At 35.1% G+C, this 14915-nt stretch overlaps 2 protein-coding genes across 3 annotated transcripts; both read left to right on the top strand.

The window, feature by feature from the left end:
* Positions 1–633: 633 nt before the first annotated feature.
* Positions 634–7494, top strand: LOC107260733 (probable LRR receptor-like serine/threonine-protein kinase RFK1). Of its 2 annotated transcripts, none has more exons than XM_015721188.3 (24): positions 634–919; positions 1013–1172; positions 1711–1782; positions 2045–2113; positions 2208–2279; positions 2502–2573; positions 2662–2733; positions 2821–2892; positions 2976–3047; positions 3213–3284; positions 3376–3447; positions 3717–3785; positions 3872–3931; positions 4066–4128; positions 4230–4277; positions 4425–4462; positions 4536–4912; positions 5025–5223; positions 5367–5507; positions 5776–5894; positions 5993–6203; positions 6299–6536; positions 6662–6812; positions 6892–7494. In XM_015721188.3, the coding sequence occupies exons 1-24, from the start codon at positions 706–708 to the stop codon at positions 7246–7248; spliced, it is 3090 nt and encodes a 1029-aa protein (XP_015576674.3). In that variant the 5' UTR covers positions 634–705; the 3' UTR covers positions 7249–7494. The 2 variants fall into 2 exon arrangements, with proteins under 2 accessions (XP_015576674.3, XP_048230031.1); XM_048374074.1 differs by having other exon boundaries at positions 635–919; positions 2542–2573.
* Positions 7495–10007: 2513 nt separating this feature from the next.
* LOC125370028 lies at positions 10008–10709 on the top strand. Its single transcript, XM_048373601.1, has one exon. The coding sequence runs from the start codon at positions 10008–10010 to the stop codon at positions 10707–10709; it is 702 nt and encodes a 233-aa protein (XP_048229558.1).
* The last annotated feature ends 4206 nt before the right edge of the window (positions 10710–14915 follow it).

The following is a 14915-nucleotide window of genomic DNA, read 5'->3' as shown; positions in this document are numbered from 1 at the left end:
AAATAATTAAACATTGATGTATAAATTCTTGAAGGGGTATATATGACTCGTTTCTGTGCTGAAATTGGAGGTGCACATCAAATGTATAGGATTCCACCAAAAAGAATCAAATATTATAAATGTAGAGAAAAGAAAGTTCCTTTCCGGGGCCAAATCTAAAAGACCATCAAATTATTGTTCTTTTTGAACGAAGAAGCAGCCAAAAAGCCTAACATTCACAGCTTGAAAGTTAATAATCTTAAACCATGTTGATAAGGCTTAAAAATCTACCATTCAAATTGCTCTGCTAAACTTGCCATGTCTACAGTTCATGTAATTAATATATTAATCAATAATATTAGGAAAAAGAAAAAGAACTTTAAGATATTTGACTTAATTCTAATATTGTCAATTATATTATTTACTAAATTTTTATTGTATATTATATATATATACACTTAATTTATTACTATTCAAATTTATACTTATAACTCTCTTAAATAAAAATAAAAATAAAGTTAAATTTTTATTATTAAATAAAAATATTTATAATTAATATGTAAATATATATTTTTGACTAGTGACTAATTTCTAAATCCTGCTCTGTCCCACAAGGTAAAACTCCAAGTAATTCAAGTCAAACATGGTGTTTGAAAATTGTATGAACAATCCCAAAAACATCGATTTACATGTCTCAAAAATGAATCTGAATTCCGAAGTGATTGGATGCATTTTACGCCTAAAGCAAGTCAGGCAATTAAGCAAAGCCATTTGACTGGAATGGTCTTACACATATGGGATAAGTATATGGTGTTAGGTAATAAACATTTTAGGATTAGAATGATGTTATACTTGCCAAAATATTTCCTTATATCACTTCTTGCCTTGAGTTGCTTTGGAAGACAAAGAATTGCTGCTGTTACTCTGCCTGAAGATGAGGGTCTGTTTCTTTCTTTCTTTCTTTCTTTTTTTGGTTTGGGGTTTATCAATAATCATATGGGTTCTAAAGTGTTAGTATTGTGTGTGTGTATAGTGGAAGCACTGAATCAGATAACCCAGAAAATGGGAGCCAGTGGGTGGAGTTTCAGTGGTGATGATGCATGTGGAAGTGAAGTGGATCAATCAATAGGCGGCCGGAGAAACATAACATGTAACTGCCAATTCTTGAACAACACTTGCCACATTCTATTACTGTAAGTTTCCAATTACATTCAGCACAACTGAATTCACAATTCCAATGATTGCTTGCATAAACTACACAAACAGCTTGCTCTGATCTTTGCTCTCATTGGTGGTAGGACTTTGATCCCTGTTTTTCCAAAACTAACATTTTTAGTCCTTACACTATATTGATGAAAAGTTTCTGATTTTCTTTTTTTAATGGGATTAAAGTTTTCTACAACATTAAACGTCAGGATTTAAACTACAACTAGGTTAACATTTCATTCATCAAAATTGGTCAAATTTCAAATGTCATGAAAAAAGTATGTGGAGACGTTAACAAACTTTAATGACAAAAGGGTTAATTTTGAACCAGCAGAGACTAAACTTTGACTAAGGCAAACCTAAGAAGTTTGTAATTAACCCTTGTTTTTCATGGGGCCATTGACTTCACAACAAGTACTCGGCTTGAGTTTAGAATGGTACTCTGTATGGTCCAGTAGTCTGAATTCCAGATTTTGCTTTAACTTTGTGCTAAAAAGTTACTTATATGTTTGGCTTGAATTTCAGGGAGATCAAGAACTTCAGTCTTCCAGGAGTACTTCCACCTCAACTCATCCAGCTTCCCAACCTTGAAAGCATGTATGTTAGCGTACTTGTAGATTTCCTAGTTTCTGTGTGCTTCTTGTTTTTAGGAATAAAGTCAATAGACTACCACGATAGTCAAATTTGAAATTCAAATAATTGAGGAAAGTTCCAGGACTGAACTTGTCTTTTATTTCACTGATTTATAAATAACATGGATATGATCATATGAACATATTTTGCTCTTCTGTTATGTTGGATTCTATATTTGTCTGTGGCTTGTTGAGGTGTTTCAAATTCATGTTTTTATGGCATGCAGAGATTTTGCTTACAATTATCTTACTGGTTCCATTCCGCAAGAATGGACTTCGATGCAACTGAAGTTCATGTAAGCTATGATTCAGTTCTTGTTTATCTCCACTTCTGAGTGAAGTGAATTTGCAAATGCATCCTATTGAATTGACTAAACACCATCTGTGCAGCTCGGTTTTGGTAAACCGGTTATCGGGGACTATTCCTACCTATTTGGAGGACTTCACCAGTCTTACATACTTGTAAGTTCTAAAATTTAAATTATGCATAATTGTCTGGACATCGATGATTATATTCTAAATATTGAGAACTGGTTAATGGGGGCAATTTACAGAAAAATAAAAGGAGAAAATGATATTTTGTGAATTGGAGCACATCTGCAATTCTTTCTTCTTAGTCTCTTCCACAGGCATATTTCTCTTTATTGAATTGCAACACATGCTCAATAGCGTATTTCTTACTAGGAACCTTGAAGCTAACCAATTTTCTGGACTGGTCCCTCAGGAGCTGGGAAAGTTGGTTAACTTGAACAGCTTGTAAGGAATTTTATTGACACTTACTTCTTTAATTTCTTTTTCCTCTTAAAGTATTTTTTCAAGAGTCATGATGATTTACCATTTTCAGGATACTATGTTCCAATAATTTGAGCGGCAATTTACCAATGCAACTTGCTGAGCTGAAAAACCTGACTGATTTGTAAGCTTTTTATAATGAAAATGAAATTAGAATATCCAAAAGCTAACATAAAGTGTGAATCATATACAATTCAAAAACATATTGCAGCAGGATAAGTGACAACAACTTCAACGGGAGCATACCTGATTTCATTGGCAGCTGGCGTCAGCTCCAGAGACTGTGAGATCCTGCTCCCTTTAGTGGTTACAAAGGAAACATCATTCTGTTCGGGTTATTGAAAATTTCTATTTGTTTTTGTTTAGAGAACTGCAAGCCAGTGGACTGAGAGGACCCATTCCATCATCAATCTCTCTTTTGGAAAATTTAACCGATTTGTGAGTGTAAAAGAATTGAAGTACATTGTAAATTTATTTTGTGCAATGCCACCTGAAAGATGGTTACCTTAATAGTGCTCAGATCAATTCAAGCTCCTGCTCCCCTTCCTTCCCTCGAACTTTTTCTTGTATAAGCTTTCTTACTGAAATTTTTTATTTATGTAGGAGGATTAGTGACATAAAGGGAGCAACGCAGGCCTTTCCTAATCTGAGTAGCATGACAAATCTTAAACGACTGTACGTTCAGTCCGTATTTTCTGCAATGATCAAGGTTCGATTATTTACTATACGGATATGGTAGGTGACATGATTATTATTGAACTTTCAGAGTCTTGAGGAACTGCAATATTTCTGGAGAAATCCCCCCATACATCTGGGGAATGAATAACCTGCTCACCCTGTAAGTTGCCTACATAATAGTGTTTACGAATTTGTATGTCATTTGTGCTTTTCTTTGGAAAAGCTGCATTACTGAAAAACTAATAACAGAAGTTTCAGACTTCATGTGTCCCCATATAACAACTGAATAGTACTTTTATATTATATGGTTGCAACTTAAACAAAAAATATAGGTGATGGAAGAAACTAAAATGCCACTTGGTATAACATCAAGTTAAAGAATTTTTCAAGACGGAAATATAACAGATTCCTATCTTTGGTTTTGGGCAGGGATCTCAGCTATAATAACTTGAGAGGGAAGCCTCCCAACTCAATTGATAATAAACACCTGTTATTTCTGTAAGTTACACAACCAAAATTCTAGATTTTATATAGTATGGAACTTCCTTACGCCTAGCTCACTGATTGGATGTGTCTTCGGACAGGTTTCTAAGTCACAATCTGCTCAATGGAGACATTCCACTCTTCAGGAAAGAAACGGATGTGTACGTTTCTTGCAACTTAGATGCTTAATTTTTTTTTTTGTTCTTTTTGTTTGAGGAATATAAATACGTCTACCTTAATATTCTATCATCTTTCCACCCTTATTTTTCTTTCTTTTATTTGTTTTCCATTGCAGGGATCTTTCCTATAATAATTTCACAAGACAGAGCCCTGCAAACCCTGCTTGTCAGCAGACAAGGTCAATCTCTATTTTCTGTAATTGAAAATAGGTACATGTCTCTATGCACCTTTTGAGGATCAACATTTTCTATGATTTTTTTCCTTCTGTTATTCTACCAGAGGGATGAATCTAAACTTGTACCGAAGTTCTTCCATGAGAAATGACCTGTGAGTTGCTTTATTTTATTATCAACTTTTTCTTGCTCCTATTAGTTCTATTAGGAACTACATTAATATGATGCTCTACTCAACTGAATCAATCATTCTTTTCATGATGGTAATTTGTTAATCTGTTCTTTTCTTGACTTAAATTAGAGGTGGGGCATGCATGGAGGATTTCATATGTAATGAATGTAAGTATTTTATTTGTAAATCTGTGTATCTCACAAGTTCCTCTCTAAATTATGCTTTAACATCTCTTGGAAGATTGGCATTCTGTATACATAAATTGCGGTGGAAGTAATGAAATGGTAAATAGAAATACATATGAAGGAGATGGAGAAGATAGTGGCGGTGCTGCACGATTTTATCAACACAGAAACAACTGGGGATTTAGTAGCACTGGGGATTTTATGGGTGACAGTGATGATCGGAACTTAGCCTCCAACATTATAATTTCATCATCATCAAACCTTAGTGGATTGTACAGGACAGCTCGGCTGTCTCCTCTTTCTCTTACTTATTATCGATATTGTTTAGTGAATGGAAGTTATAATATCACCCTATACTTTGCTGAGATCCTATTCACAAATGAAAAACATTATAACAGCCTTGGGAGGCGCATCTTTGACATCTATATTCAGGTAAGGTCATCAGTAACATGTTTTTAGGCATATGATATGACACACTAGCTTGCTCAGGGTTCTACACAAGTCCTTTTTCCTTAAAATGGTTTTTCTTAACTGTATATTGCAGGATATTCTAGTGGAGAAGGATTTCAATATAAAAACTAACGCCTCAGGTGTTCTTACTCCAACCAAAATTACATATGCTGTTAATGTTTCAAAAAGTATCTTGGAAATCCGCTTCTATTGGGCTGGCAAAGGTACCACTAGGATTCCCAGAATTGGTATGTATGGCCCCCTGATATCAGCTATTTCCGCTGTGAACCTCAGTAAGTGATTCTTTCAAATCTGTGGTACTATTAAAATTATCATCAACATTTGTATTCCGATCTTCAAGTGAATCGCGAATGACCGCATTCCATAAGCGTTTGAAAGCATTAGTCTTAAAACGTTTAATGGTTCATTTGGGCAGACTTTAGACCTCGCACTGGAGGCAGGAAAACAAAAGTTGCACCGATTGTCATTGGGGTGATAGTATCATGTTTGATATTCTCAACACTGGGTGTCATTTGGTGGAGACACCATTCGAAAGTGAAGAACAAGAGGCATAAAGGTTTGAGCTATTCCAAATATATCTGATCATACTTTGTTAAAATAGAACCAAATGCTCTCTGTGCTCCTAACAATATGTTCTGCAACAACTCTATTACTTGGCATAATAGAAACTTTTAGCATCTGAGAACATCATCCTTCTTTTTTCTTTTCTTCGTATAACAATATGATTAAAACAGAGGTATGCATAATTAAGGATGTTGTCTAAATCTTGGATAGTTGTGCGTCGCAAATTTTTAACTCATGCTTCTTTGTGTTCCTCTGGGTAGACCTTGAAGGACTAGAAATCCAAATTGCTTCTTTTACCTTAAAGCAAATTAAAGACGCCACTGACAATTTTGATTCTTCAAACAAAATTGGAGAAGGAGGATTTGGACCTGTTTACAAGGTATTTGCAGTTTCCTAAGTTCATTATTCATCCTATACGACCATAATTACCCTTAAAACATTTTACTTAATTAGTTAGCACTTTTGACTGTTATGCAGGGCTCCTTGGCTGATGGTACTGGGATTGCTGTTAAGCAGCTGTCATCTAAATCAAGTCAGGGAAATCGTGAGTTTTTGAATGAAATAGGCATGATTTCATGTTTACAGCATCCAAATCTTGTTAAGCTTCATGGTTGTTGTATAGAAGAAGATCAACTATTGTTAGTGTATGAATATATGGAAAACAACAGCCTTGCTCGTGCTTTATTCGGTAAGTCAAATCTTGTATCATATACAATGAAATGTAGTTTTAAGTTAAAAAATTGTAGATTACTAATATCATTTTTTCTTTGAATAATTTCATAGGCGCAGCAGACAAACAATTGAAATTGGACTGGCAAACAAGGCACAAGATCTGTGTTGGGGTAGCTAGAGGTTTAGCTTTTCTGCATGAAGAATCAAGCCTCAGAATTGTTCACAGAGACATCAAAGGCACCAATATTCTCCTGGATAAGAATTTAAACCCAAAAATATCTGACTTTGGGTTGGCTAAACTGGATGAAAAAGACAAAACCCACATCAGCACCAGAATTGCTGGAACCATGTAAGCCATTCTTTTTTCTTGCAGAGAGCGTTCAACGCATATTGTCATGCTGTATTAGTTAAAGTGTCTAATCTTTGGGTTTAACATTTACTATCACATGGTTTCTTTTTTATATATACATACAGAGGATACATAGCACCAGAATATGCATTATGGGGATATTTGACCTACAAAGCAGATGTTTACAGTTTTGGCATTGTGGCATTGGAAATCGTTAGTGGGAGGAATAATATGAATCGCGGACCAGAGTCCAAGTTTACTTGTCTTCTAGATTGGGTAATCTACAAATTCTACTTATACATCAAACAAAGATTTCTTAAAAACTGATCAAGCACACATATCCTTTCCATTGCAGGCCTGCCAATTGCAGAAATGTGGGAACCTAATGGAGCTAGTGGATGAGAAGTTGGGATCAGAGTTTAATAAGGCAGAAGCAGAAAGGATGATCAAAGTGGCTCTCTTATGCACAAATGATACACCCTCTGTAAGACCAACAATGTCTGAAGTGGTGGGTATGCTAGAAGGAACTAGGTTCGTACCTGATGTGATCGCCAATGAGAGTAACAATACTGAAGATTTGAGGTTTAAAATCATAAGAGATCATCTTAAATCAATGACAAGTGACAGCTCTGGAATAAGTGAGGACCATGACTCAAAATCAATCGTGTGCAGGCGTGGTTCTTCCTGTGTTTGTACCAGTACTGATCTATAAAAAGCAGCAAGTCATGTATGTATATATATATATTCTTGTAATCTCTCAATCATCATTCAAGGGGTCAGAATTTTCTCTTCAAGTTTCTCCAACCCCATTGTAATACAAGGTATTCCACGCCAGCTACAAAATTATGTACTGTGATGAAAGATTTAATGCTCGTGTATGAACATGATTTACAATGATCACAGAAAAGCTCATAAATTAAAATTGTTGATATGATAATTGCTTACTTTGGATGACTAATTCTGTGGCAAGAGTCGAGTCCAAATATTAGCTTAAATCCAAGTAAGAAATTAAATTCGAGCGCTGAAATGGATTGAAAAGAATAAAATTAAAAGGTCTAAAATTGTGAAAGAATATCAGTCTCCCTCTTCTTCTAAAACTATTTTACTACTGGCAGTCGTACTGCTTATTATGGCATCCCGTAGGATTCTCGTACACTCCTCAAGTAATCCATGGGCTTTTTGGCCCTTTGTTTTAGAAACCATTGCATAATTTGATGGCAGTCCAAGTCAACATGTGGGGACTAATGCTAACTTGAATTGTAGCAATCATTTTGCTTCCCAACTGAACTATGACTGTCCTGTGGTGTGGGGGATATCATCTTTGAAAATTCAGCAAGAACAAAGCTAAAATGAACTCTGATGGCTTTTGGGTATTATAGTTTCATCATCATGATCATGACTACTTTGATGGGAGACCAAGCTTTTCTTCTTTTCTTACAAGATTTAACACTTATGTCTAAAAGGAAAAAGAAAAGAAAAAAAAAAGAAGAAGAAGAAGAAGGAATATTAGATTGCTGTTCATGAAAGTTGAACATGAAATCTTCCTGCAGTCTACTGACTCTGGACTACAGCATATTCAGTGGATTTAATGGTACCAAGAGGCGTGCTTGTGTTGGAACCAAAAGTGGCCGGGAAATAATATAATAGAGCAAAGTTGGACAAGAAGTCGGTGATTAATGCAATGAGTCATCCCATGCATGCATTTTGATATTGAATCTCATCATGTTTGTTTCTAGAAGAATAATATTAATTTTATGATTACATCACATGTTACATGTATTAACTTTGCATTTCTAATTCTTTTCCAACTTTTCTTTCTCATTTTGCTTGCTTTTAAATCTTTTGAGTTAGGCAGGGCTGCTATTTGAAAAAGTAATATCAATATTTAATTTGATGTTTGATCGTGAAGAATTCATGTTTAGTAATCTTTACTTGTTTGGTTTTTAATTTTCTTTTTTCTTTTTGTGATGCATATATTTGTGAAAATTTAAGTTGTTGATCTTTTATATATATATATATAGTGAGATTCCAATTCTGATGATTAGTCTCTCCCCAAAAGAAGAGAAGGACATTCTGACAAATGTGATACAATACCCTTTCTTTCCATATCCACTTCCTGAGTTATCTCAGCTTGCTACCAAAATTTCTTCAGTTCCTTATGTTCCTATACAAGTCTTGCCTTCAAAGTATGCAAAACCTGTTCTAGTTATAGCTTTCTTTGACACTGGAGTTCAAAGAAGCATGATGAATCCCGAAGTCCTTCCATCTCAATACTGGAAATCTCATATTCAGTTTTTTAGAGCAGCAAATTGTCAAACTTTCAAGACCACCCTGATCACAAAGCAAAAAATTGGGATACAGTTTTTTCCTGATTGCGTGGTATGAACGCACATCATTGGCTCAGATCTCCCAAACAAAGACCTCTTAATAGAGTTTGATGTTTATCATCAAGCTCAAAGGCTCCAAATTCTTCCCAATGGAATAAAGTTCAAGAGGCAATTTCGTCCATACACAGATACCTCTAATCTGTTCACTATAGCAGATACAGAACCACCATTCCTACAATATAAAGAAAAATTCTTTCTTTTTTGTCCAGAATCCCATTCACATTTTCAACACCCTCTTCCCTTGTGGAAAAATCCCCAGTTCTATATCAGCCTCCCTTTCAAGCTCAATGAAGATATCAACCCAACAAAAGCCACCCATCTAGGAATGTCTCCTACAGATCTAGCCCTTGCCAGATCAGAATGCTTGACTCTGCTACAACAGGGCCTCATTGAGCCCACAACCTCACAATGGGTCTGTCAAGCCTTTTATGTAGAAAAAAGATCTGAGAAGTTAAGGGGGAAAAAGAGACTTGTTATTGATTACAAGCCTCTAAATCATTTTTTTGCAAGACAACAAATTTCCTCTCCCTCGAATTTCGAACCTAAAAGTCCACATTCAAAAGGCCCAGTTCTATTCAAAATTTGACCTCAAGGCTGGATTTTGGCAATTGAGTATCCATCTCTCAGAAAGATACAAAACAACCTTTTGTATCCCAAACGCCCAATATCAATGGACAGTCATGCCTTTTAGGCTCAAAACAGCTCCTTCACAGTTTCAAAAAACAATGATAGAAATCTTTGGGCCTATCCTTTACTCCTCCCTTATCTACATTGATGACATTCTCCTATTCTCGGAGACAGCTGAGGAACATCATCAACTCCTGAAACAATCCTTGCTATCATCCAAAAGTATGGAATCATGCTGTCAGAGAAAAAGAGTATTATTGGCTAGCAAGAGATAGAGTTTCTTGGCATGCATTTCAAAGACGGCTAATACACGTACGGTCCACACTTGACAAAAGAGCTTGATTACTTTTCAGATGAGAATCTCTCTGTAAAGCAAATACAACAATTTCTTGGAATACTCAACTATGTCAGGGAAGCCATACCACACCTGTCCAGTTACACATGCCATCTTTCCAAAATGCTTAAAAAGGACCCTCATCCTTGGGGAACAGAACAGACTACAGCTGTCCAGAGACTAAAAGAATTGGCTCACAATCCTCCACCCTTCACCATTCCATCTACAGGAAATCTTATCCTTCAGACGGACGCATCTGATCATGCGTGGGGGGCCATTCTCCTTGAAAATCTCAACAACAAGGAACAACTGTGTGGTTATGCATCAGGACAATTTTCTCCATCAGAAAAGCATTACCACTCAACTTACAAAGAGATCTTGGTAGTCAAATACGGGATAAAAAAGTTTGAGTTTTTCCTGATTGGTCAACGCTTCCTGGTTCGGATGGATAATTCTTCATTTTCAAAAATCCTTGAATCCAACCAAAAGACCTTACCAGAACCTCAATTATTGAGGTTAAAATCATGGTTTAGCATATATGATTTTGAAGTTCAGCATATAAAAGGGACGAGAAATCTCATCCCAGATTTCTTATCCAGACTGTCAAAGCCACAACCAAAACACCAACCTATTGTCCTCCTTACCTCAACAGTTAATCTTCCTATAATCTTCATGGCCTCTTCGTCCTCAAAAAATCCTCTACAACCTCCCTCACCACCAGACCTTCCCACAAATCTCACAACAAGACAGGTCAACGATTTTGCCAAAAATATGTTGTTTCATTATTTGGCAACTATCCAACAAACTTTCTTGCCACCCATCTAATCCAATTTCTTTTATCCAGATTACCCTTGGTGCTTAATTTATCACCTTTCTCCTACCCATCCACAAATTGAAAGTGAATTATGATTTCTATGGTGTCTTTCCACAGTTTGTTATCATGCTATAGAAATACCAGTCATGGATCTCTTATACTTCTTCAATATTGAGACAAATGCAGGAACATATCCATGGAAATACCTCACTTGGTTCAAAACCCCATACCAATGGAAAAAGGATATCCTCAAAATCATTCATGAAAATAAATTGTTCACAGACAATAACTTCAAGGCTTCAGGATATCATGCCATTTATATTCTTCACAGGCCTTACCTTCCGCTCTCAGAAGATACTTATGCAACCCAAAACATCTGTCATTATTGGAGAACGATTGAAATGCCTTTACATCTTGCCCCTCCAACAATAAGAAGGGATTTAAAACTCACTCTACAACTAAGAAATGATTTAGGAAGGACTAATGTTTCTACGCCACTTGTCTGCACTTACAATGGACATCTATGGACTGAGCATTCCATTATTGAACATGCCACTTATCCTATACTACCAACCCCACTAGATGACCCGAATCTAACCACTGAACAAAAGGATGCCATTATGCAAGATTCTTAACCTATGGATGATGATGGTAATGACAGTGGTTTGTGAGCTGGCAATGATAGTGGTTCGTGAGCTGGCCATAAAGACTATCTCCCTCCTCAAATAATTCAAGATGTAAGAAAAAGATGAGATTTCAATTTCATCTTTTTCGTCTTATTAGGTGTATTATTTCCTGCTTTTCTGTATGTGATATGTAAGTGTATTATTAAGACTTATCGTCTTAATATGCATGTGAGATGTCAATATATTATTAGATAGGACTTATCCTTCTGTAAGTGAAAAATCTCATCTTTTCTTCTAAGGAAGACATGTGTCAAAGATAAGATTCTCACCTTATCTTTTCTGTCTTCTTGTATTTAGGCTTCTATATATAAAGAGAAGTCGAGAAGTAATGAAGTAAGCAAGTTTTTCTTTCATCTATGAACATAATATTCCTTTCTCTTCTCATGGCTTTCTAAATTTTTCATCTCTTCTTCTCGATCCATTGGCTATGAGCTATTTGTTTGCACGATCTGTTCTTCTATGATTCAAAAGGGTTAACTCGGCTATAAGAATCCAAAAGAGCAGAAAGACCTCTCATGGCAAGGTGCCTCTATACGGTCTTAGCTTGAGGATTTCTCCTGCCTTGAGTTTACAGCATGAGCATGATAGAATGAACAGCTCTCGGCTCCATTTGGAAATATCTGAATCCTTTTGAGTGTGGCTTTTTTCCTCTGAATTCTTTGTTTCTACTGCGCGGGTATTTTTGGAAATGATGTCCGATCTTCTTTTTGTGATTGGAGCAGACGCAATTTGAAGCCTTGCATTTAATCTTGAGGTGACTTTTGTTACAGGCCTTTTGAACAATTCTTGCCGGTCACATAATCTCTTAATGGAAGAGAGAGTGAATTGCCAGATTTCTCCAAGGGTAATGGAGGTGACTGGTTTCTTTGTTGCGGCGATCATGTTATTGACTTCTGGTTGTATTTCATCTGGTAATGAGATGATGAAAGTATATTTCAATGTATCATCACCGTCATGCCCTCCAATGACATAATATAATTTGGACATAGCAGAATAATGTCTTTTCAGATCCTTGATCTTCAACAAATAACATTTTCGATCAAAGTATTCTTGTTTTTGTTGTCGTATAACGAGATCATAACTTCCAAGGAACTGATTATGGAGGACTGTGACCGCAGCTGATGGAGTTGGTAGCGTCACAAATTGGAGCCTGGTATACTTAGGCTGTGACTGAAACCAATCTCTTAAACTCACTGTGAATCTCGTAACAAATTCAATAAGAACCTTTTTAAGTGTGGCACCATCAAAAGTCATTTGGAGGTCAATCCATGCCAAAAATTCAGAAAGCTTATCCCTCCATTTTGATGGAGGTAAACCATCAAATGTGAACCAAGGTCCCGTGCCAGTTGTCGGTTTTGACCTTGGGTATAAAGCTCTAGTAGGGGCAAAATATGACTGTGCATCCTCTGTGCCATCTTCAAGCTCCACTACTTCTGGACTGGGTTCAGTAGTAGAGGTATTCATGAGAATTTCTGTGATATCAGCCATCTCAGAGGTATTTGAGGAAGAATCAGAATCATAAGAGCTGATGAGTGATTGGTCCGGCAATTTATTTTCCTTAAAAACTGAGGAGGATATATTTTCTTTTGTTGGGTTATTGAGCCTTTTGGGTATATATGTGAGAAGGTACCAAAGGGTTGGTAAAGAGTTCCTTCTTGTTCCAGCTGTGGGAGGAAAGGAAATGAAGAATAGCATGAGAGGGCAATGGCAGAGGATGTAGAAGTTGCTGATGTAAAGGAAGGGATTATAGAAGACTGGTCCTTTCTAAGGTCATGTTCAATTTGATCAATCTGCCTTTTGAGCCTTGTAATTTCTTTTTCCTTCTAGATGAAGGCTGGTGTAATTGGTTGAGGAACTCGAAGCTCTCTATCCAATGCTTGATATTTGGCGGTTAGAGAATAATATAGTTGGAGTACTTTTTGAGAGAAGGTGTCTAACTTCTGATCCAACTTGCGAGCCAAATGAAGAGCCTGATCCAATTTTCCATCTATCTTCTTTAGATAAGAATTCTGAACTATGGAATTTGAGGTCTGCCAATTTAGGACCTCTTCTGGTGGAGTGAGAGGCTTTATGGATCCTGAGGGAGTAATCTTTGAGGGGAGGATCTCCGATCTTTTATTTTTGGACTTCCCTAGAGGAGGGAAATCTTCAGGCGGAAACATGAAACAACTTTGGATTGCATGGGGTGGTTGAACTCCTAGTAAATCAGAATGAGTCTCTTCTCTGCAAATAGTAGAAGGCTTTTTTCCAAACACAATTTCCATTTGGGCCAAAAGTACCTTCATTTCGTCAAAGGTGATGTCAATGACAATCTTTCCTTCTTTTGCAAAAAGTTCTAAGGCTTCCTTATACCTAAACCCTAAAGAAAAAACTATGATGCAGTTAACTTTCATACTGTTTTTAAACTATTTTTACCTGTTATATGATAAGAATAGCAATTTCATTGTCTGTTAAAATTTTTTAATAATGTGTAAAGAATCTTTTTACATTAATCCATAAATAAAACATATTCAAATTTTGATTTGATACAAATTTATTTGAGTTTATCAAATTAGACAAATTGGACTCCAACTCTATTTACAAATTCATTTATTAAATGATTAATAGTGCTTGATCTGTTGAGCCTTGCAAGCTAGCTCCTCTATGAGCTCACGAGCTAACTTATTAATAAATTTTGAAATTAATTCATTTAATATAAATTCATAAGTTTACTCCTGAATTAATTTAGTTATTAAGCTCAGAAGGGATTTATAAATCATCTCATTTTGAACCTTATGGACTGGCTCGTTCATAAGCTCAATAATAAGCTGATTGTAACAGTACTAATATTAACTATGATAATATATAATTAGAACCAATTTTTACTTTTCTAAAAATATGTTTGGTTGCTGTACATGTTGATCTACATTCTATATATTGGTTTACTCAAAATTTCAAGGTAGCACTTTCCATTTTACTTATTTTAATATGCTCACTTGATGTTTGCACACAGATTTTTATTTAACATACTATAAACTAACTGAGAAAAATTAATAGACAGATTATAAAAATTTAATTTCTTGTGCATATTACTATAAATTAGGTCTTTTATAAATTCTCTAATTGAAGAACTATAATAATACTTATTTAGTGCTAGTTTTGGTAATTTTGTTAATTAAGTTGCTCCTTTTTAATTCATATCTATATCAAAAATTTGATACTAATTATTATTATGAGTTTATTTTGAATTTGTATAAATTTTAAGTTTGAGTTTAGCTCATTTATAATGTATAATATACATATATATAAAGAATATCAAATTTTTTCACGAGACTTTACGTGGCAGAATCTTATAAAGTCATCTCATGTTAATTTCAATAAAAAAAAAAATACGTGTCACATTTATAAAAATGTTAATTATAAATATTTATAAGAAATTAAACAAGATCTTAAATGCTAATAATAAATATAGCAAAGTTTATGATTTATTTAAAAATAAGACTATCATATATTATTTAAAAATAAGTATAATAATTATTTATAATAAATATA

The sequence above is a fragment of the Ricinus communis genome, chromosome 5 (assembly GCF_019578655.1).
Source record: "Ricinus communis isolate WT05 ecotype wild-type chromosome 5, ASM1957865v1, whole genome shotgun sequence".
NCBI lineage: Eukaryota > Viridiplantae > Streptophyta > Magnoliopsida > Malpighiales > Euphorbiaceae > Ricinus > Ricinus communis.
Note: the sequence above shows the minus strand (reverse complement) of the source record. Positions and strands in the feature narration are given on the sequence as shown.